Source organism: Balaenoptera ricei, chromosome 7 (genome assembly GCF_028023285.1).
Source record: "Balaenoptera ricei isolate mBalRic1 chromosome 7, mBalRic1.hap2, whole genome shotgun sequence".
Classification (NCBI taxonomy): domain Eukaryota; kingdom Metazoa; phylum Chordata; class Mammalia; order Artiodactyla; family Balaenopteridae; genus Balaenoptera; species Balaenoptera ricei.
In genome coordinates this window covers 67008594-67032801 of record NC_082645.1, presented here as the reverse complement: position 1 = coordinate 67032801, position 24208 = coordinate 67008594, and the positions used below count along the sequence as shown (strand labels likewise).

Genomic DNA, 24208 nt, shown 5'->3' with positions numbered 1-24208 from the left:
AGTAGTCACTAGGCAGTAATTTTTCATTAGGAAATTTGAAAGGATCAGCACTCATCCTTGTCTATCTCTTTTGAATCTGACCTTGAAAATACAATGGAACCTTGATAGAATGCATCTTGTTATTCCATGAATCCAAATATAGTCATAGACCAGTTAACTGAGATAATAATATAGGAGGGATGTGAGAAGGTCATAGTTTAACACCAAATCTTGATTTAAAACAAAGTAAAAATATGAAAACAAATGGTTTGAATATAAATCTAAAGTTACAACAAACATTTAGGAACATGACTAGCTTATAGATAGAGGCCATATAAAAATGTAAATAACAGTTTTACATATATGTAAATATGTGAGTGTGTGTATAGACATCACACACACACACACTTATATACTACGGAATTGAAAATATCACACAAGTTACTTGACAAAAATTTGCCAAACCTCTTGCTTTCTGAGTAGTCCAGCAGGGTAAGTCTGGTGTTTCTCAAAATCATGTTCTCCAGGAAAGACATCCTAAGAAGGTAATGGTAGAAGATGAATTCATGGTCATAGAGTTTAATGCTGTTTACTATGTTTCCTTCTCTGGGAATGACTGTAAACATTTACAGATTACATGTTCTGAGAAAGTGTTGCAGTAAAGAAACCTGTTTAATTGCTTTCTTAAAATTTCCCGTACTTACATGACAGTGGAACCCCATCTTCTCTACTCAGGAGTATCTCATTCAGTGTTTTGGGAAACACTGGGAAACAATGGTTTGTGTGACTACATGAAGTGTCAAGTGAAATCTTGTATTTGCCAATCCCTCCCTAAGGAACTCAAGTGTTATTACTCAGTCTCTTTTAAACCCCACACAATGAAGTCCCTCTTGCAAATTTTCATCACCTTCTTTGTGTCAGTCCTCAGGAAGCATCTGGGCTATACAAGAGGTGAAGGCCTAGACCAGCTGACAAAAATGAAAGGTATAGAGCAAGACCTGTCAGTTACAGTAGCAAGGCCCTAGGCTTTGATTTGCCATGTACTCTATCTTTCCTTCATATTCTCCACTTTCCATATATGTTTAAGAAAATAAAGCCCATAGTCCAGCTGCAAATGAAACATAATTAGTACATGAAGAGTGTACATCTGCTAGGGTACACATACATACGAATATCAAGATTGCTATAGATAAGTAAACTTTGGATTGGAGGATGGCTGCACACAATTTTAATGTTAACATTTCTGGGTTATTATATTATAGTGACAAATTTCAGTTTGAAGCAGATATCCAGTGGAAAAATAATAAAATGGATTCCTTTGATATACTTGAAATAATACTGTAGTTAATAACGATAAATTATATTTTTCCAAGTAGTATATTTTGTGATTTATCACATAGATACTTCTTTGGCTAATAGTGTTTAATTATCTCTAATGGGTTTCCTGATGCTTAAGAGAAATTAGCCTGGTAGGACAGTATGCTTCAGATTTTCATATTTGTATGCCCCTGTTTTGGTAAGTATATGTAAAGGATTTTTTTAAGTTATATAAATGGAAATACATATAGTTTTTAAAAAATACTCTTTTGGTGCTTGCCAGGTCTGTGGATTTAAACTTTCTTCCATCAGTTGATCCTGAAACTGTTCTTCAGACAGGTAAGATGAAAAAACATATTTATCAGTGATAATCATAATCCATTAAACCAACCATACATTAATTGGCTCATGAAATAAACATTGATTTGAGTATGGATTATGTTGTAGAAACTCAAGAAGTGTTTCAAACTGCTCTTTGGTTTAACCTAAGAATGTGTTAATAGACTCTACAATATTAAAAATTATTAATAATGATCAATTATCTTGAAATATTTGAATTTGAATTTATTTCTTTATCTATAACATGAAGATAAAAATTTCTGTTTGATGGGTTTGCTATGAGGATTATTGAATATGCATTATGTTTCTAGCATTGTATTTTTATGTATTTTCATATTTCATTCTTCTAAGTACTTCTAAGTACTTATCCTTGAGATAATTAGTATTATTTTCTCTACTTGAGGAAGCCAAGGCTTAGAGATATTAAAAAACTTGTTCAAGATCAAATAACTATTAAGTTCTATCACCATAGCACTAAAAAGATGTCTAAATCCAAAGCCACTAGTTGTACTGTTTTACAATCATCTGTGTAAAAACACTTAGCACCTTGCAGTGGCCTTGCACGTAGTGTGTGTTCAGTGCTGCATGGTTTGTATATTCCAGCCCAAATAGCTTTAGTAGTAGTTTCACAGATTCTAGAGAACACATTGGAATTCTTTTAAATGAAAATACCTTAATTTTATATCTAATATATTTTTCTAATAGGGCATAATTCTAATCCTACTGCATAGCAGGTACTGTTCTAAGCACTTTATGTATGCTAACTCATTTATCCTTCACCACAACCCACTGAAGGGAGGTACTGTTGTCATCCCAATGTTAAGACAGGGAAACTGAGGTATTAAAAAGTTTAGTAACTTAGGCAGATTAAACAACTAGTAATGCTAGATTTGGGACTTTAACCAAGGCAGTTTGGTTTTGAAGTATGGTCTTTGAAATCATTATGTGGTGCTGCTTCTCTAATGTAAATGGTATCCACAAGGAAAACATTAAAGGTAATAGTCATCAAAGGAGAAAAATATATATATTCTGATCTTAATGACTTTTATGGAAATATATATATAAAGAATACGAATGTGTGTGTGTATATATAGAAAGACTTTCCATAAGTCTTCAAAACAGGTGTTCTTCCAATTATAAAGTGTAATAAAAAGTAAAGAAATAAATTCTGAATATCTTCATTGTATCGATTCAGTTTTCCTGAGTTTTTTCAGTATGATTTAGGTCTTACTTCCTGAAAAAACAAAGAAATAATTGTAATCTGTGAATTACTGCATGTTTAGAAGGTACAAGAGACTTGTCAGTAAAAATATTGCTTTAGATTCAAAACTTAGTTCCATGTTTATATTTAACATTTTAAAAGCTGCTTAAGCCATTGAATTAAGGAACTTGTTACATTTGCATTTTAGAATTATCTTTATATGTCACTAAGTCCTGTTAAATATGCTGTTGACTCTTAAAGTAGGGATAGAAAGAGTATAAAATGGGGACGTTTAAAACAATCTTGGATATTCTTCAGATATTGGAAATGCCTCCAAATCATAATAAAACTTGTTTCTATTATTTAAAGCCATTTAAGTTTAGGACATTTTCTTGAATAGAGATGAAGAGAAGAGAATTTAAATATCTGCATATTTTGGGTTCCTTAATGATAATTGGAATAGTATTATCCTAGAAAAACAATTTGCAATTTATTCACTTTAAAAAAATTTTTTTTTTTGGTGGAAAGAATAGTTTTCTTTGTTTTGGATGCCGGCAACTGGGGGGTAGGGCAGACTCCTGTCCAGAGGCCAACAACTCCCTCCTCCCCCACTGACGATCAGTGGGCAGGAGCTATTACAGACGGAGGGAGGGAGCTACATGCAGAAACAGCACAGTCAGCTCTGACAGTCATCTTGAAATTGGTCATCAGTGGTCTGACCAGCGTCATCTTATAAAATTGTTAATGTTATACTTATAGCTTTAGATGTTGCACATTCTATAATTTTAACTTCTTGTGCATGAGTGATTTTCTCCACGAGTTTGCTGTAATCAAATAACATCGACTGCAGTTCTTACATTAGTGTGGCCCCTCATGATTCACAGTTAATATGTTGTAGAAATTTATATAAATAGAGATTATTTAAATGTTATTTTCTACCAGTAGTAAAGACTTTCTCCCTTTAATCATACATTTGTTACACACCAACATTTCTTTTAGGTGCTATGATTAAGGTTATGGATTAATAGTGAAATCCTACAACATAACGCTTAGTATTGATTAGGACTATCAGACAAAACATACTAATTAGTACCATCAGACAGAAATCCCAGATTGTAATTGTACTCTACAGAGAAATGGTTGGCACAATGTCCTAGGGAGTGAATCCACCAATAACAAGAATGTGATAGATAGAAAGATAGGTCTAGAAAATATATGTGCCATATATACTATATACTTACTATAGAGTATGGCATATATAGTATATATGACACAGATCTTCCTCAACTTACAATGTGATTACATCCTGATAAACCCATCATAAGTTGAAAATATCATGTTGAAATGCATTTAATACAACCTAAGGTACCGAACATCATAGCCTAGCCTAGCCTACCTTAAACGTGCTCAGAACACTTACAGTAGACTACAGTTGGGCAAAATTATCTAAAACAAAGCTATTTTATAATACAGTGTTTAATATCTTGTGTAATTTATTGAATAATGTACTGAAAGTGAAAAACAGAACAGTTGTATGAGTACAGAATGGTTGTCAGTATATCAGTTGTTACCCTCATGATCATGTGGCTGACGAGGAGTTGCAGTTCACTGCTGCTGCCCAACATCACAAAAGAGTATCGTACTGCATATTGCTAGCCCAGAAAAAGAAAAAATTCAAAATCTGAAGTACGGGTTCAACTGAATGCACCATCATAAAGCCGAAAAATTGTAAATCAAACCATCGTTAAATCGGGGACTGTCTATATATGATAGAGCTATGATATATGACATAGTATATATCCATATGTATATGTACGCATGCAGTTTTCCTATTTATATGTATATAAATTGAGAAATTGCATTTCAGTACTTAAGACCTGGTAGGTAAATATATAGGCAGATACGTTCTAAAAATAAGGGATGAGAATTGAGAAGATTGAGAAGTAAGATTTGTATTTCTTTATGGATATTAATTATAAGTATCTTTCCTTCTTAAAGGACATGAATTGTTATCCGAATTACAGCAGCGTCGATTTAATGGCTCAGATGGAGGGGTCTCGTGGTCTCCTATGGATGATGAACTGCTTGCACAGCCACAGGTTATGAAATTATTAGATTCACTGCGAGAGCAATATACCCGCTACCAGGAAGTTTGTAGGCAACGTAGTAAGCGTACACAGTTAGAAGAGATTCAACAGAAGGTGATGCAGGTAGGTGTCTGATTCCAACATATTAAACTCTTTTTAAAATCTAAATTTTTTTGTGTCTGTGTGTAATTTCTACTCTGTACCTGATTTTATACTAAGCCTTATTTACATTATATAGAGAACTTTAGAAATGTCAAACCAGACTCTCAAACTATTTTTACAATTAGTATTTGCATTTAAATTATATTATTTCTACAGTGATGACATTGACATTCAGCTTACTCTATCAGAATTTCAAAAATAACTAGCTGTTGGAAACATCACTTGTGGTCTCTGTATTCTTGGAATAAATAACATTTTATTATTGACCTTAGATTTATTTTAAATTTCTAATAACTTAAGTTTTGTTGTTGTTGTTCTTAATTTGGGCATTATGAAGAGTTTTTGTATCCTAGCAAAATGTTAATGTGTAATATAAGTAATTATAATATTAAGTTTCCTTATTTTATGATACTGATAGAAAACTTTAAGTATATTTAATTCTTATGAATTTTTAGTTCCTTTTAAAATTGATTTTTATAAGTAGGTTAAAAATGCTAAAAATCGATACTAAGGAAGACATTTCTGTATTTAGACTACATTCTGGATTTTGATCTGTTGAATTATTAAGAAGTAAATCTTAAATATTTCACTTTAAAAATCCAGATTAGAAGTGTCCCAAAGTTTTTAATCTAGATTCATTCATTAGATAAGTATTTGTTAAGTACTTATTATATAGAAGGCATTGTGCTTTTTCTACAGGATATAAAGGTAAACTTGGGTTTTGCTACATTAAACTTAAGTGGGGGGAAAGTGTTAGGTGTCACAAGGGAATGCCTGAAGTGCTGTGGGCATTCAATGGAAGGATTATTCCTCTGGTTCCAGGTGATCTCGGAAGACTTAGTGGAAAGAGGTGGTGCTTGAGCTTGTCCCCAAGAATGTGTAAGACTTCACCAGGTACCTCCTTTAGGTTTTAAAGGAGAATTGGCATTCTGTGGAGGAGAAAGAATAGCATGAATAAACAATAACATGAAATCCCAAGTTCTATTGAAGAAAAAGGCAGCAGTAGGCACCAGGGAAAGTGTTTGGCCTTTGAGTCATGGAACATAATCAGTGAGCATGCTCTGAATCCCAGTTCTTCCACTTATTTGCTGTGTGATCATGGTCACATTATTCACCCACCTGAGCCTCAGTTGGACTTCCTTCTTTCTTTTTTCCCTTCTTCTCTTTCTCTCTCTTCCTTCTTTCTTTCATTACATAAAACAGGGGTAACAGGACCTCTTTTGAAAGGTTTGTTGAAAGAACCCAGCACTCAGCTAATGCTAGCTATTATATTTGTTCCCATTGAACTAGATTGTAGCCTAGAATTCTAGTTCAGCTGTTGGAAAACTTGTTCTGTAAAGGGCCACATAGTAAATGTTTAGGCTTCTTGGACCATACAGTTTTTCTTGAACCCGTGGCTATTTAACTACCATTGTAATGCATAGTCATTATGTAAACAAATGTGTTTGGCTGTGTTTCAGTAAAACTTTATTTATAAAAATAGGTGGTAGACTAGAATTGGCCTGTAAGCTGTAGTTTGCTGACCCCTGACTAGAGCATCAGGGTGTCATGGGGAAAAAGGCTTGAAAGGAGGGAAGGAGTTGGATCCTGGAAGATCTTGAATTCCAGGCAACAGGATTTAGGCTTTATCTCATGATAACTACATAGAAACTGAAGATTTCTGAGCATATGTTAATTATATATAATTTTTTCTACATAATATATTCATAAATTAAAGATAGCTTATATTAAACTCAGGTAAACTTTAGTTAAATAGCTTGAGAGTATCTTTGAAAACCATAAAGATGGAATAGCATAGTGGTATACAAGTACCCCAGTAACCTGGGTCCACTCTCTTCTGCCACTTTCAAGTTTGTTCTTGGGAAGGACGTATACTCCTCTATGCCCTAGCTTCCTCCTCAGTAAAGTGAGGAAAACAATAACAATAATAATAATAATAATAATACCTACTTAATAGGGCTGTTACAAAGATTAAGAAGATAATTTTAATAAAATGTTTAACTTGGCACATATGAGTTTTTATTAGTATTATCTATTATTTGCTCACTCGTTAAAGAAATGAGTATCTACAATAGTGTGACATTGTGTTCGGTGGAATGTAATGGTGAGTAACAACAGACAGGGTGTCCCGCCTTTTGGTGCATGGCTGCATAACTACACAAATAGTTGTAAAATTGCAACCACTCAAGTCCCAAGGAGAGTGGAGGCAGGAAGGGTGAGAAAGAAGACAGTATCAGAGATGAAGCATTTTTCTGGCTTGCAAGACTTAATGGTTGTTGGTGTTGTCTAATTAGGGAAATTGGACAGGTTTGGGTTTACATGCAGATGGAAAAGGTATGGAAAATCATGAGTTTGGTTTTAGACATGGTGAATTTCAGGAGACTTTGAGACATCTAAGAGAAGATATATAAAGGTAGTCCCAAACAGGTCCAGAAATGAGAAATCTGAGCTGGTGACATACTTGTTTGTCATTTGTGTATGAATGGTAATTAAAGCATTGATGTGGGCGAGAATTTCCCAAGGAAAGAGCTGATAGTAGATGAGAAGAGGGCTTTGTAACTGAGCTTTGAGAAACTCCAGCATTTAATGACAAGATAGAGTAGCATACTCCTGAAGAGAAGGCAGTGGAGGATTGGCCAGAGATGAAGAAGGAAAGTGTGAAGAGCTCTGTGTCCTGGAAGTCAAAAGAAGAAAGCATGTCAGGGAAGGAGTTGGGAACCCTGTCGAATGCTGCTGGAAGATTGAAAAAGAGGAAAACTTAACATGTTCACTAAGAATCCACAAGGTCAAGGTCGTTGGTGATCCCAGGGTATGGAGTAGCAGGGCCAGTAGCACATTGGAGTGAATTCAGGAATGAAAGTGAGGTGTGGTGAAGGAGACGTGGAGTGTAGGGAACTTGCTGAGAATTTTGTCTTTGAAGGAAAGATGAGAAACAGAGCAGTGCCTAGAAGTGAGGGTGTATTAATTTGCTAGGTCTGCTATAACAAAGTACTACAGACTAGGGGACTTAACAATAGAAATGTATTTCCTCATTTTTCTGGAGGCTAAAAGCCCAAGATCAAGGAGTTAGCAGGGTTGATTCCACCTGAGGGCAGTGAGGGAAGGATCTGTTCCAGGCCTCTCTCCTTGGCTTACTGATGCCTTCTCCCTATGTCTTCATATCATCTTCCCTCTATACCTGCCTGTGTCCAAATTTCCTCTCCTTTTAAGGACACCAGTCATATTAGATTAGGGCCCACTTTAATAACCTCATTTTAATTTAAGTGCCTCTTTAAAGACCCTGTCTTCAAATAAATATGGTTACATCCTGAAGCACTGGGAGTTAGGACTTGAGCATATGGGGAGTGTGGGAACACAGTTCAGCCCACAGCTGGGGTCAAGTGTAGTTTATTTTTGTTAGTTTGTGTTTGTAATATGGAAAACTGAGAGGCTTAAATTCTAGGGGGGAAGTATATGTTTGGAGGGAGGAGTTGAACGTGGAAGAGAGAATAATTAATACTATCAAGTTCGTGACAAGGTGGAAGTGAATGGACTCCAAAGCAGAGCTGAAGGGATTAGCTTTAGAATGGAGGAGGGAGAACTCTTCCTTTGTAACAGGAGGGAGATGGTAGGATGATCCAGAGTTGCCTCCATATATATAAGTCAGGCATCAAGAAGATGAAGTAGTTCTTGAGTGATTAGGTTTTTTTGTTGTTGTTTTTTGTTTGTTTGTTTTTAAGTAAGAGACAAAGGGAATCTCTTTGTTGGTGGAGGTTTGGAGGCAGGACGGGGATGGGGAGGGCAGTAGTTAAAGAGGGTTAGAGGTTTAAATGGTGTGGAAATGATTCAAAATTTTCATTTTGGGGATTGGAAGAGTGAAATTACCATGGGAGTATAGATGTATTTTTAGATAGTGCTGATCTTGAACTTATGGTGGAAACATTCTGGCCTGTTACGTGACCCTGTCAATTCATGGCTGGCTGTTGATGTGCAGGCACCAGAGGACGTGGGTGATGGGATTCCCCCAGCATTTGTGCTTTGCTATGTGACATCAGGGGCAAAGGAGTTAATGTATTGACATGCATTTTTGAAATGATGGACCAGCTCAACTGGATAAAGAATAAAGAAACTAGAGAAAGGAGATGATGATGATACTTATAATGATGGTGGTGATGGTCATGAGATTATTGTTAAAAACAAATAAACCTCATTACAATTCAATTTTCTTTATAAACGTTACATGTGAATTGGTTAGAGCATTAATATTCATCAGGTGATGGTTTCTACACTGTTTTTCACAGGTCACATTTTAGGGAAAGTTCTATTTCTCTTGCCAAAATGATTACTTAAGTTTAGCTATTTAGTAACATATATTGATCAGGTCTGCACACACAGAATATAAACTACCATCTTCAGTCTTGCAAATTTGGGGAAAATGAAATTTTTTGATGTTTATGTAAAGATAATCATAAAGTTGACTACCTCTGCTTGTGTAAAATTAATGAAAGTTGAAATTTTCCACATCTCTTTTTTTACTGATTTATCACTGAAAACAGAACATAATGAAAAAGAAACCAATAGCTCTAATAGATAAACTATATGGTAATAACCATTGTAGTTGTCAGCCATTTATTCCCCACAGTTCAGATCGGTAGCATTAGACTTCACGTGGAATGCAGAAGTTCTCCATGTTGCTGCCGCTACATTTAAAAATCAGATTTCACGTACTTCTGGATAGGAGATGATGCCACTTCACTGAAATAAGCTATCGCTATTCTCATTATTTATTGTGGCAGTAATTTCTGCCAGCATTGCAAATGTTATTTCTAGAATCATCCATGTGATTTTCTTCCTTTGTAGAAAGGAACCATAGATGCAAAATAGGATAACTCTGAGTTGCTAAAGTATACAGCTGGAGGCTGTGATCCCAGTTCTCCATATTCTTTCTTCTGGTCAGATGCTTGACATCTGCTTGATATGCCCTTCTACCTGGTTTGACCTAACATGCTTCTAGATATTCTCTCATGCAGTCTTTAGAAATCAGCCTGGCCAGGAAAAAATGATGGATAGTCACATGCATTTTTGGCCTCTGCAAATATTTGTCATGGTGGATTCTAAGAGCACATCTCCAAGGTTATACTTTGCATATAAATGTAACCGTTTGAGAGGTCACATTGATATGGATTGTGCATGAAACTGTTTTTGCAGTAAGTTAATATTCAGATTGACTGATGAGCAAGATGTCCTGATTGAAATTAAGTTTTATAACCCAGTTTGGCAAACCACCATCATTAATGCATTTAAATAGATTTATTTACTGGGGTATCAACCTCAATTTGCATCATTTTTATTAGAAATAGTCATACATTTATGGTGTTTACGTTACTGATGTTGCATTCTAAGGGACGTTACTTTCAGCATACGTTAAAACTATATGTACACTTGACTGTGTAACTGTTTTTGTGTGTGTGTGTGCCAAGGAGATGTCTTTGCTTTATTTAAAATGTATTTTTAAATTTATAACTCTTTGAAAGTTCCCTGCTAATGAATTGTTTTTCCCCAGTTATCATGATTTATATTAACCTGCCTCTTTTGTTTCTACCGTTTAAAAGTTTTCTAGAGTTTCAAAGTTTAAATTTTAAATAATGTTGCCTTACGTTTTTAAAAATAATATATAACACATTAATTAGTTAAAATGTCTGAGTTATTTTCATTCCACCCTTATTTTTAGAATTTAGACATTTTTAGTGAAATAATTTATTATATTAATTGTTTAAAATACTTAAATGCCGTTGTATATCTGTTTCTATATTCATATTCGTAATACATAGTAATCAGTGAGAAGCAATTGAGTCCCCCAAAGGGAATGGAAACTTGTTTCAAAGTGTTTACATGAGCTTTCTTAAAACTTACTCTTTTTATTTCCATTTTTTAAAAGCATAGACTAAAAATACTTAGTTCGGGGATTAAAAAACATATGGGTTTTACTGTAAAATGCAGATGTGAGACATAGTTTATAAAGAGTGAATAAATAGAAGGAGCTAGGCTTTTTTCTTCAGAAAAAGTGGGGAAAGCAAAGAGGCTAACAGCTATTGGTATCATCTACTGTGCTTAAGTGTCTTATGTATAATGACTGTATAATCCTGACAAGAGCCCTGTACAGTAGGTAGCATTAACACCATTTCAAAGGTGATGGACCAAAGTCTTTCAACTCCTAGGGGCAGAGCCAGAATTTCAGAGTCATGCCTAGTGCTTCCTTAAGACCGAACTGCTCATCTGTCTCTTTTGTGAAAGAGTGATACTTTCCACAGGCTAGCAGAGACAAACAGGATCCTAGTACCCTGCCCCTCCAAATATAGCTCATACAAAAGAGTAAAGCAGAAAAAGTGGAGATGTTGAGGAGCAAAGCATTGTATTCTAAAGAGTACCTGGCAGTAGAGGTTTGCAGATGAATTTAGGACTCTGAAAACAGAATTTAGCAAAGAAAATCATAGCAGTTAGGCTATTCCAGTGAGTCAAAAATAATACTTGGACTTTTTTGTTTTTGAGTTTTTGCTCTTTAGTATTAAAACCTTATAAAGAGAAGGTGGAAGCTAAGAATATATTAATATTTAAGATACTAGGACATAAATGGGCTCACACATAAAGAGAGAAATCCCAAAAGATCATGTACTGTTAGTAAGCAAACATTTGCAATTTATTCATTCTCACTAATATTTAGAAATACACCTGAAGAGATTTCTGTTTTAAACTTGGTGGAAGTATTTTAGAAGTAATAGTCAGCCATGTAGGGGGCAAAACTAAAAGCAGAAAACCTGGTTGGGAGGCTACCACAAGGATCTAGGTAAGGCCTGAAGTAGGCTTAGAACAGGTTTATTTTGAAAGTCAAAACAACAGGATTCCAGGGGTATCAGATATGCAGGGTGTAAAAGGAAAAAAAGAAGAGTCAAGAATGACTCTAAGGGTTTTTGGTTTGAGAATATTGCTCTAAATTATAACTCTAAAACGCATAATTTATAATAATGCTCTTTAAAGTATTCTCATTATGTAGGCAGTTTCAAAATTAAAAAGAAATAATGAGAATAATCACAAGAATGTCATCTTTATTTGAATTCGTTTGACAACTAGAAATCAATAGTGTAAGTTCAAACAGATCAAAAGCATCCAACCCCTTGGAAATGAAAAAATAACTCATTTTAAAAAATGGATCAAAAGAAAAATAAACAGTTCAGTAGAAAACTTAAAACCAAAATCATCAAAATCTATAGCGTGAGATGAATCTTGAAAGATGAAAAAGAGGTCACGAAGAGAAGGGGCTCAAAAGATTTCAGGCAGGAGGACAACCCATGTCGAAGCAAGACTAGTGAGAGAACATGGCGCCCTTGGGGAGCACTAAAAGTTCAACGTGGGCTCGGTTAAAGAAGGAAATGGTGAAGGATAGGCAGGGCCCCATCATCCATGGCATTGTATGGCCATGCCAGATAGCCACATTTCATCACGAATGTAATGCAGAACCAGTATAGGATTTCCCACTGGGAGAAATATTTAAGCAAAGATGAGTATTGGGTCCTCATGAAAAGATTTTTATTTAGTATGTAGTTCTGTTTTTCCCCTCTGGTTATTAAGAAAACAAAAAGTCTTGCTGTTTTTTACCAATCTATGTAAGGAGATATAAAATTCAAAAGTAGATCACGTCTACGTTGTTTTCCAGGAAACTTTCCCCTAATTTTACTCAAAGTTAGTATCATTCACGTAGGAAGTATCATTCACGTAGGAACTTACCAACATTCTTATGATCTAACCAACTTTTTTCTTAGTTACTGTTTCTAACCCACTTTTGTAATAAATATAAATGCTTTCAAATTAAATGTAATCATTGCTGCATTATTTTGGTTGACTGCCCATCTCATCTCTTACATTAAGCTTGAAGTAGACTGAGGACAAGAACCCCATTTCCAGAGTTTTTTTTGAAGCGACAAAATATATTTGTTGTCAGAAAGAGATACTGTTTCTCCCAGAGCCCTCACGTGGGTGTTTCTCAATAAATTGCACTGAGAATCTCAGAAAATAAAAAAAAACTAAAATAAAGTAAAAGCAGTAGTCAGTTTATATACCTTGCAAAGGTTATTCTCAGTTAAAACTTTCATGACTTGGATGTTTCAAATAGAAACAAGTGTTTTAGAGAGTAATTTTATGATGTATACTATTAGCGATTAACATTGCATCATCATTGGACCCAAGATCTCTATTGAAAATGTTTTCTAGGAAAGCAATAGAGATTTAGAAAAAAATTCTGTTGCATAACTGCTATATATATGTTCATCTTAAAATTACTTAGATGCTCAACAATAGAGAATTGGAGTTGTGAAAGCAGGTATAATAGTTACTTGAGGTAGGACGTTGCTTACTTAGCTCTTAGTGGGGTGAGTTGGTTGGTTGTACAGATGGGAGGGAGCGAAGGAGGGAGGCAGGCAAGGAGGCTGGCCTTCTTAAAAAAGGGGTTTTGAGCCATTAAAATGATAATAACTGTAGCCACAAGGAAGTGAAAAACACAGGATAGAAATGACTTGTACTCTGACAATCGGCTGCAGCACTTAAATCTGGAGTAACATATGAAAATGCAATGCATGTGAAAAATTAATGGAAGGAAACACATATGATTTTCCCCTATGATGTGGTACTTTTATACGATTATTAAAATTACATAAACTCTTAGATTTTAAATATGTTTTAACCTAGTAATAACTATGGAATGCACTGTGGGTCTGTGATAAGGTTAGCCTGTCTGTCCACTGAGTCTCTAATATCATGCTGCACAGACATCCTCATTCACTTCTTGGGACCTTTCCTAAGTTTAGATTCAGGGCATATCCTAAGTTTAGCTGTTGTTGACTTCCTGATTGTAATTTAGCTTGATAAATAATAATTCAGCTTGGTAAAGCTGGGCAATATTTTTTTCTGTTAGAATTACTTCACTGTGTCTGTGTAGTTTTAGAGTATATATGTTTGTGGGTAGAGAAAACAAAACCCTTTCTTGTGCATGAGAATTTGATCTTTGCTTAAGTATCTAGGTCTGTTCCCTTGAAAACCTGATAAAAATGCCAACTGTGTTACCAGGCGACATTGCTTGTAGTAAAAATTATTCTGGCTCTGGACTGGGAGAACTGTTAATACTTGATGGAAGGCATAACTTCGGGCATCTTGGAGCTCAGTGACTTTTATAATGGGCATGATGCCTGTGTGGTGTGAGGTTTTGATGCCAGAGTGTCTCCCATATCTGTCCCATATGGATCTCATCTCCTGAACTGTTGGACTGCTTCAGGGACCCGGCAGAAGAGAAGCACCCAGTGCTGCTACCCTGGCAGACTGTAGTCCCTTCCCTTCATCCTTCTGAGTAGACTTGGTGCCAAGGGGACTTCAGATGGTCTTGTGGGTCTGAATGTTTGGCTGATCCTAAGAAGAACCCCTAGAGGGTACTGCAGTAGTATAATTCTACAGTTTTTAACTTTCTTTTCAAAGTGAGAAAAATAGTATTTTAACTTTATATCAGTTAATTGATTCTGTTTTATGAGTCCTTTGGAAGGAACTTTAGAGTATGAGGCAGGACACGTGGCTTTTAGTCCTAGTTTTTTAATAATGAATTATGTTACCTTGAACAAGTCACTTAATCTCTCTGAAACTCAGTTTTCTTAAGTATTAGATAAGAAATTTGACCAATGTCATTTCTGGTGTCCCTTCCAATTCTAAATCCTATAGTTCTCTAATTTTCTTATCATCATAAGTTAATTTTTAAGCCTCTTTTATGGGAGCATGTCATATTTCTTTTAGCCTGGCAGGTGATCAGATAGCTGAAAGCCTGAGGTGCTGTAGTGTACATTTTATCAAATTTAGGTTTTGGAAAAGTTGTCACATTATAGCTGTATAGTAGAAGAAACGTTTACTGCCTATACAATAGAATTTAAAGAATTTAAATTAAAAATACTTGAGGAACTTTGGGAAGGGAAAACCAATTAGAATGAAAGTTTGAAAAGTTTTTGATTATTTAAAAATTTCATCTCAACTTCCGTTCATAGGTTGTGAACTGGCTTGAAGGGCCTGGATCAGAACAGCTGAGAGCCCAGTGGGGGATTGGAGACTCCATTCGGGCTTCCCAAGCCCTACAGCAGAAGCACGAAGAGATCGAGAGCCAGCACAGTGTGAGAGGCTCTTTCCTCTGCAAGTTACAGAGCTATTGTTAATGTGCATAAATAATAGCATGTGTGGTACTAAGTGATAAGTTGCTGTACACCTTGGTTTAGGGGCATAAAGTACGGTATGTTTAATGGCTATCAAGTACATTTTGACCACTTAGTACATACTCATTAGAAGTTTGGTTTTGGTTTTGTCTCCAGTATAGCTTAATTATATATTTTTATAGAAACACAATTCATGTGAAATTTTAAAAACTAGTGTAACAGAAGAAAGAGTGACAGTACAAAAATACAACCTTTATCTAGTCCTGAATTTAAAAAGTATAACCTCAGGAACAGGAGTTGTAAGTTAAATGCAAAGTATTCAGGGTTTTTTTCAGCATAAAAGGAAAAACCATTATGTTGGAACCTGTGAAATGCATAAAATATATAGATTTTTCAATTATGGAATTTCATATTTAAGTCTCTTACAAGTACTAACTAGGAAAATTGCAAAGATAATATATATACAGTTGGCCCCTCCGTATCCACAGGTTCCATGCACATCCAAGGATTCAACCAACCAGAGATTGAAAATATTCAGAAAAAAAAATTCCATGAAATTCTAAAAGGCAAAACTTGAATTGCGCTGTTTTAACCAATAGGTGGCACTGCATTGTCACCTTGAGAATAGGTTGTTTGCTGCCGGACGCGTATATCAGCTTATTTTTAAGATGTTCTAATATTTTATTTAAAGTTTTCTTTTCTCTTTGTAAATAAAAGTCAACACTTTAAAGCCTATTTTGGAATTGTTCAGGTCTTATGAAACTATAATGACAAATTCTTAGTGTATTGATTGCTTAGTATGGGCAGAATTTGGAGAAACTTTTAATATACCATTTTGTGTTAAAGCACTCTGTCAAGTATTACATTTTAGATTCTTTATAAAACCATAATTCAGAAATAAAGCTAAAAATAAACCCAAATTGATTAGGATATTCAATGCTAATATATAGAAAATGAAAATGCTACTAATATATAGTTCTTTGTCAAGGAGTGGCAATGAGAAGTTTACTTGGTTTTTGATTAGTAGGTAAGCACAACAGAAAAAATATTAAGGTGTATGAAAATGATTATAATAACTTAAAATAATTTTTAAAGTATTTTCGTCCAGTAATCTTACTTTAGCTTTTAGGTGGAGGTAGGTGAGTGGTAGGAAAAGCACATAATAGGAAGGTGCAGAAGCATAAATCTCTGAAGTTGCTTTAGGATTCTGTCAGTGTCTCCCCATCCCACAGTACTGACTTCTGGTCTCCGAAGAGAATACTGGTGTGTTGTACCTTATAGTAAGCAGCAAAACAGGTCTGCGTAAAGAATCAAGACCCCATTTCTTCCTAAGGTATTAGCCTAAGTGAGTTGGCAGTGTTTCTCTCCTCCTAGATTGAGATTCCTATATCATAGTATAAAGTATAAATACCCATCATTTCACCAACTGTGCATCGCCCCCGATTCACATACATTTCCAGTGTCAGTCCTGATGACTGCTCTTTCCTAGTTTGTGAACATCCAGGTTCATTTCTTATCTACCATCTTAATCCAAATCCCATATCTTGGTGGTGGATTGTTTTTTTAAGTTTGTTTTTGTTTCTGTGTGTGTGGTTTTTTTTTTTCTGGGAGAGGGGGCTAGAAATAATCATTTTCTATACAATTAAATGTTCATGAGAGGTAAACCAGAGAATGACCATAACTGAACTGAATGCAGCCTGTTCATCTGAGGTTCTATAAATTTTATGTTCCCCAATTTCCTAGGAAGGAACATTTTGATTAAAATATGTGTGTGTGTGTGTGTGTGTGTGTGTGTGTGTGTGTGTGTATATATTTATATTTATATATATATAAGAGTTTTTCCCCCACATCCCAGAGAGACTGATTATTTCTCTATGACAACCTCAGTTCTAATTTCAGGTGTTAATTTCATGAGACACAGGAGTTCTTAAATTGTTTGCATCTCTGGTCTGGTTATTAGGGCCTATAGTTTGCAAGTTTAAACCAGGAAAAAAAAAATCAGCTTGAGGATGGTAGTTCTTAACCCTTAATGGTCATGAGAGTCACCTGATGTGTTTGTTAAAAGGCCTGTGGCAGAGCCCCACCCCCACAGACTCTGATTTGGTAGGTGGGGAGGCGCTTAGGTATTTTTAATAAGCACCCCAGGTGATCTGATATAGAGAGTTCTCACTGCAAGAAATAATATCTCAGGTCTTTTATCCTTTAGTTTACTGTTTTTCTCTGAATCACTGTTATTACTTCTTCAAAGAATTAGACCAACTTATTTAGAGCATTAACTAAATTTGTAAGTACTATAGATAAGACTGAAATCCCTTTCTATTTAGAACAGAACAGTGATCATTTTCTCAGGCAATATTTTCTGCTTTAAATCAGTCAGTCTCCATTAACTTTATAATCACTGTGTGGTTAGAAAGTATTTTACATAAATTGGGACTTGAGCATGGCTGGAATTTGGAATCCCCAGCACCAATCCCCCAAGGACACCGAGGGACAGCTGTAGAGAACAGGTTTTCTCAACCTTGGCATTACTGATTTATTTATTGATAAATCTTTGTTGTAGGGACTGTCCTGTGATTGTAGGTATTTAGCAGTATCATTGGCCTCTACCCACTAGATGCAGTAGCATCCCTCCCTCCCAGTTGTGACAGCCAAAAATGTCTCTAAATATTGCAAAATGTTCCCTAGGGAGCAAAATTGCCACCTGTTGAACATACTGCTGTAAAGAAATGAAAAGATTCTGAGAGATTAAGTGACTTGATGAAGATCACACCCTTAGTAAGGAAAACGACAGACCTTGAGTCTGTCTTTCAAATCTAGTGTTCTTTGAATTACATATGACTACGTCATCTCTGTAATCATACTCAAAAATTCCATAGTAGTTCAGGCAATAAGACATTATGACAAATTAGAGAAACCCAAGTTTTAGGTACAGGGCATAAGAGAGACCGCATCTGGAACAGTACCTGTTACCTACCTAATTTAATGTCAACAAATCTACAATACCTAATATAAAAAGTGTTTTATATGTTCACTCAGTACATGCTAGTAGGGCACATACTAAATGTCACTTGTTGTTCTGGGCTCTTGAGAATATAGCACTGTCTTATCATACGGAACCTACATTCAAGTTGAGGAAAGAGGGAGTGGAGAGCAGTATAGGTAAGGCTTTCCGGAAGGGCCTCTCTGAGGAGATGACATTTAATCAGAGACCTTGAAATGATACGAAGGAGTAATCCAAGTAAAGGGCAATTCAGATCAAGGACACAGCAGTAGAAACACTCTGTGGCAGGAGCTTGCTTGCCATGATAGAGGAACAGCAGTTATGTTGGCAGTGTTGGCGTTCAGTGAGCAAGATAGGGAGTCAGGGGCCAAAACATGTCATGTGATTTTAGCCCAGAAAAAGGAACTTGAAGTTTGTTTTAAATATTATGTGAAATCATTGGAGAAATATTTGAGCAGATAATTGATTTATGTTTTTAAAAGATCACCAGCTATTGTATAGGGGATAGGGAGTAGGGACGAACAGTGAAATAGGAAGACAGGAAGCTAACAGAATGGAGGCAGCAGAAGTGGTGAGAAGTTGTCAGGCTTATGAGGTTGAGCCGGCAGGACTGGCTCTTGGAGGAGTCATGTGTTTAGCCTTAATGACTATTCAGGTGGGGAAAACTGAGAGAAGTAGGTTTGGGAGGCTGGAGAATCAGTATCTGTGGGGGCAGGTTAGTCATCCAAATGAAGATAGCTGTTAGACAGTTGGGTATCAGTATCTGGGGAAGAGGTCAGTGTTGAAGATGTTATTAGTCTATAGATGTTACTTAAAGGCGTGGGACAAGATGAAATCATCCAAACCCAATGAGTATTGGTTTAGAAGAAAAGAGCCTTTGGAAAGCTGAACCCTGGGTCACTCCTAAACTTAGAGGGCAAGGAGAGGAAGGAGAGCCAGCAGAAGAGGCAGAAAAGGATCTGTGTGGCTCAGGAAAGAAGTGAAAAAGGAGGGAGAGGTGGTCACCTTTGTTAAAATCAACTGAGAGGTCCAATAAGATAAAGGCTGAGATTTTTTGATAAGAGTGGGAAGGACAAAATCCTGATCAGAGTGAATTAAAAAAAGAATAAGAAATAAGATAGAGTTCGTATAATGATCTCCTTTAAGGGAAGGTTTTTTATCTTTACATATATTAAAATGCACATATCTTAAGTATATATTTTGTTTTTTAGTAGAAGATGCAGTTTATTTGTATGCTGATGGGAATAATCCAGTTGAAAAGAGAAGATAATTGCAAGAGCAAAGCCTTGCATAGGCAGCAGAGGTTAGTCTATAGATTGCAGTGGGGCAGTTGGCCTTAGAATCAGGCAGAGTTCCTTCATTATTTTAGCAGGGAGGGCAGAGCCTAGGGCTGCAGAAGCGGGGAAGGTCATAGATTTGTCTGTGAGAGGATGAAAGAGTTCTCTTCTGATGGCATCGTAGTGAATTATGAAGTTGGATTTTTGGCTAGAGTGAAGAGGTGAAAGGGAGTTGGAGATTTAAGAAGTGAAAAAAACATATAAGAATAGGGAGGTGAAATAACTAGAGAAATACAATAGGGTTTCTGAAGGCCCATTTGAGGTTATTTGGTCACAACTTTAAAAAGACACCTATCCACATAGTTGATTTGATCCAGCCACCTTCAGCTGCTGGAGGCACACAGCAGGCAGAGAAACCAGGTCTGAGGTTTTGTTTGTTCAAATAGAAGTACAGTTAATACACAATATTATATAAGTCTCAGGTGTACAATACAGTGATTCACAGTTTTTAAAGGTTATACTCCATTTATAGCTATTATAAAATGTTGGCTATATTCCCCATGTTGTACAGTATATCCTTGTGGCTTATTTTATACCTAATAGTTTGTACCTCTTAATCCCCACCCCCTGTCTTGCCCTCCCCCCACTCCCTCTCCCCACTGGTAACCACTAGTTTGTTCTGTATATCTGTGAGTTTGCATCTTTTTTATTATATTTTCTAGTTTGTTGTATTTTTTTAGATTCTACATTTATATGGATTATCATACAGTATCATATAGATTTATCTTTTTCTGACTTATTTCACTTAGCATAATGCCCTCTAAGTCCATTCATGTTGCTAAAAATGTCAACATTTTGTTCTTTTTTATGGCTGAGTAGTAGTCCATTGTGTGTGTGTGTGTGTGTGTGTGTGTGTGTGTGTGTATCCCACATCTTCTTTATCCATTCATTTGTAGATGGACACTTAGATTGCTTTTATATTTTAGCTGTTGTAAATAGTGCTGCTATGAACATTGGGGTACATGTATCTTTTTGAATTAGTGTTTTTGGGTTTTTTTTGGATATAAACCCAGGAGTAGAATTGCTGGGTCATATGTTAGTTCTATTTTTAGTTTTTCGAGAAACCTTCATACTCTTTTCCACAGTGGCTGCACCAAGTTACATTCCCACCAATAGTGTACAAGGGTTCCCTTTTCTCCACATCCTTGCCAACATTTGTTGTTTGTGTTCCTTTTGATGATAGCCATTCTGACAGATGTGACGTGACGGGTGTGAGGTGGTATCACATTATGGTTTTGATTTGCATTTCCCTGACGATTAGTGATGTTGAGAATCTTTTCATGTGCCTGTTGGCCATCTGTATGTCTTCTTTGGAAAAATGTCTATTCAGGTCTTCTGCCCATTTTTTAATCAGGCTGTTTATTTTTTGATGTTGAGTTATGTTGGCTGTTTATGTAGTTTGGATATTAACCCCTTATTTGTCATATCATTTCCAAATACTTTCTCCCATTCAGTAGGTTGTAATTTTTGTTGGTTTCCTTTTTTGTGAAAAAGCTTTTATGTTTCATTAGGTCCCATTTGTTTATTTTTGCTTTTATTTCCTTTGCTTTAGGAAACAGATCCAAAAAAATATTGCTGCGATTCATGTCAGAGAGTGTTCTGCCTATGTTTTCCTCTAGGAGTTTTATAGTATCTGGTCTTACATTTAGGTCATTAATCCATTTTGAGTTTATTTTTGTATATGGTGTTAGAGAATGTTCTAATTTTATTCTTTTACATGTAGCTGTCTAGTTCTCGCAGCACCACTTATTGAAGAGACCGTCTTTTCTCCATCATGTATTCTTGTCTCCTTTGTCATAGATTGACCACAAGTGCATGAGTTTATTTCTGGGCTCTCTATTCTGTTCCATTGATCATGGGTCTTTTTTTGTGCCAGTACCATACTGTTTTAATTACTGTAGCTTTGCATTCTGAAGTCAGGGAGGCTGATTTCTCCAGCTCTGTTTTTCTTTCCCAAGATTGTTTTGGCTGTTGGGTTCTTCTGTGTTTCCATACAAATTTTAAAATTGTTCTAGTTCTTTGAAAAATCCCATTGGCACTTTGATAGGGATTGCATTGAATCAGTAGGTTGCCTTGGGTAGTATGGTCATTTAAACAATATTGATTCTTCCAATCCAAGAATATGGTACATCTTTACACCTGTGTCGTCTTCAACTTCTTTCATCAGTGTCTTATAGTTTTCCGAGTACAGGTCTGTTACTTCCTTAGGTAGGTTTATTCATAGGTATTTTATTCTTTTTGATACAATGGTAAATGGGATCGTTTCCTTAATTTCTCTTTCTGATAGTTTGTTTTCAGTGTATAGAAGTGCAACAGATTTCTTTTTTTTTTAATTTTTTTTAAATTTATTTATTTTATGGCTGTGTTGGGTCTTCGTTTCTGTGCGAGGGCTTTCTCTAGTTGCGGCGAGTGGGGGCCACTCTTCATCGCGGTGCGCGGGCCTCTTCACTATCGCAGCCTCTCTTGTTGCGGAGCACAGGCTCCAGACGCGCAGGCTCAGTAGTTGTGGCACACGGGCTTCGTTGCTCCGCGGCATGTGGGATCTTCCCGGACCAGGGCTCGAACCTGTGTCCCCTGCATTGGCAGGCGGATTCTTAACCACTGCGCCACCAGGGAAGCCCGCAACAGATTTCTGTAATCAATTTCATATCTTGCAACTTTACTGAATTCATTGATGAGCTATGGTAGTTTCCTGGTGGTGTCCTTAGGATAGTCTATGTATAGTATCATGTCATCTGCAAACAGTGACAGTTTTACTTCTTCTTTTCCAATTTGGATTCCTTTTATTTCTTTTTCTTCTCTGATTGCTGTGGCTAGGACTTCCAAAACTGTCTTGAATAAAAGTAGTGAGAATGAGCATCCTTGTCTTGTTCTTGATCTCAGAGGAAATGCTTTCAGCTTTTCACCATTGAGTATGATGTTAGCTGTGAGTTTTTCATATATGGCCTTTATTATGTTGAGGTTTGTCTCCTCTATGCCCACTTTCTGGAGAGTTTTTCTCATAAATGGATGCTTTTTCTGCATCTGTTCTTCATTTTGACATGTGAATCTGATGGAAGGAAAGAGAGCAGGGCATGAGCATGGGTTGTGCCCTGGGAGGTGGTTATAGCCTCTGACAAAGGGTAAAAGTGAGGACATGAGGCTCCTGAGTGCTGGACAGTAGAACATGCTGAGATCAATGGATTGGTGGACCTCATGGGGCTGTAGGAGCAGACATAAAGGATGTGAATTGGAGAGTCAGCAACTGATGATCAGAGAATGGGATTCTTGAAATTAAGATTTGGGGGCTGTATAGTAGTATATGATAATGACAAAATTTTGTGTCTGTTGGAGTAGGTAGCTGAGGTGGGGTGAGGACAGGATAGTTGGAAGTGAGGGAGGGGGTCAAGGAACTAAGAGTTCAGTGTTGATTGGATGTCTACACAGTGGAAGTCAGGAAGAAGGCTGGCACTGAGAGGAAGTTCAGGGAAGTCCGCTAACTCTGAGATGAGGGCATGCAACAGAAAAGGCTGGCAGGATGTAATCCGACTACATGCATTTCACAGGAGATGTGGTTTTTGAGAGAAAGAACAGAAGAAATGGTTTGGAAATAGTAATGAGGAGTGAGGCAGCCATCTCCCCCACCTCCAGGCTTGTGGTAGGTTGGCTGTATAAACAAAAACAGCCATCAGAAGGGCTGCAGTGCTAACTGCTTCCTCTGAGGGTGACAGGTTTCACATACAACAGGAAAGAGAAGGGGACATTTAGAGGCCAGGATGAGCAAATAGATCTTGCTATTGGCAGGAGTGAATTCCAGGGATCGCAGTGGAAGGATTTGGGCGCTGGGGACTTTTCGTCCTCAATTTAAATAATTTTGCTTTAGAAAACTCTCATATATGTTACTTAGTATATCTGGAGATATTGTAAAATGTATTCTTCAGGAACTGATTTGATCCTTAATTTACTTTACAACGTCTATATTACAGGAATGGTTTGCAGTTTATGTGGAACTTAATCAGCAAATTGCAGCACTCTTAAATGCTGGGGATGAGGAAGATCTTGTGGAACTGAAGTCGCTGCAGCAACAACTTAGTGATGTTTGTTATCGACAGGCCAGTCAGCTGGAATTTAGGCAGAATCTCTTACAAGCAGCTCTTGAATTTCATGGTGTTGCCCAAGATGTAAGTGTCTACTCTGACTGCTTTTCTTTTCTTCAAATTATCTGAATACTTATCTGCACATCATTTTTGCAGGTTTGCATGTCTCCTAATTATTTTTCTGGAACAATAAAATTTACTGGTGGGGGAAATAAGATAAACTTCTTTGATTTTTTAAAAAAATTTTAAGTCATTCTGCATGCAACTAAACTTTTTTTTTTTTTGTCTAAATAGAGTGTCCCAACCTCTTAGATATATTTCATTTGGATAGTTTTTCAATCTTCATGCTTTATAACATAGATTGAAATGGAAGTTTCAATACTTTTTAACATTCTGCTGACCTGGACATACTTTGTCTTCCTGGTGCATGCATCTGTGTGTTCTGTCATTCAGATAACATGTATTCTAATTATTTGTCCTTGTCTTTTAACAGCA

The 24208-nt window shown here is 36.2% G+C and overlaps 1 protein-coding gene across 6 annotated transcripts in view; it reads left to right on the top strand.

Annotated features, from left to right (window-relative positions):
* SESTD1 (SEC14 and spectrin domain containing 1) overlaps positions 1–24208 on the top strand; it is a 137460-nt gene that overhangs the window by 100290 nt on the left and 12962 nt on the right. For all 6 annotated transcript variants that reach the window (XM_059928231.1, XM_059928234.1, XM_059928233.1 and 3 more), the window contains 4 exons: positions 1580–1635; positions 4835–5046; positions 15138–15260; positions 23603–23797. In XM_059928231.1, coding sequence (XP_059784214.1) covers positions 1580–1635; positions 4835–5046; positions 15138–15260; positions 23603–23797 — 586 coding nt within the window. The remainder of the gene's footprint in view (positions 1–1579; positions 1636–4834; positions 5047–15137; positions 15261–23602; positions 23798–24208) is intronic.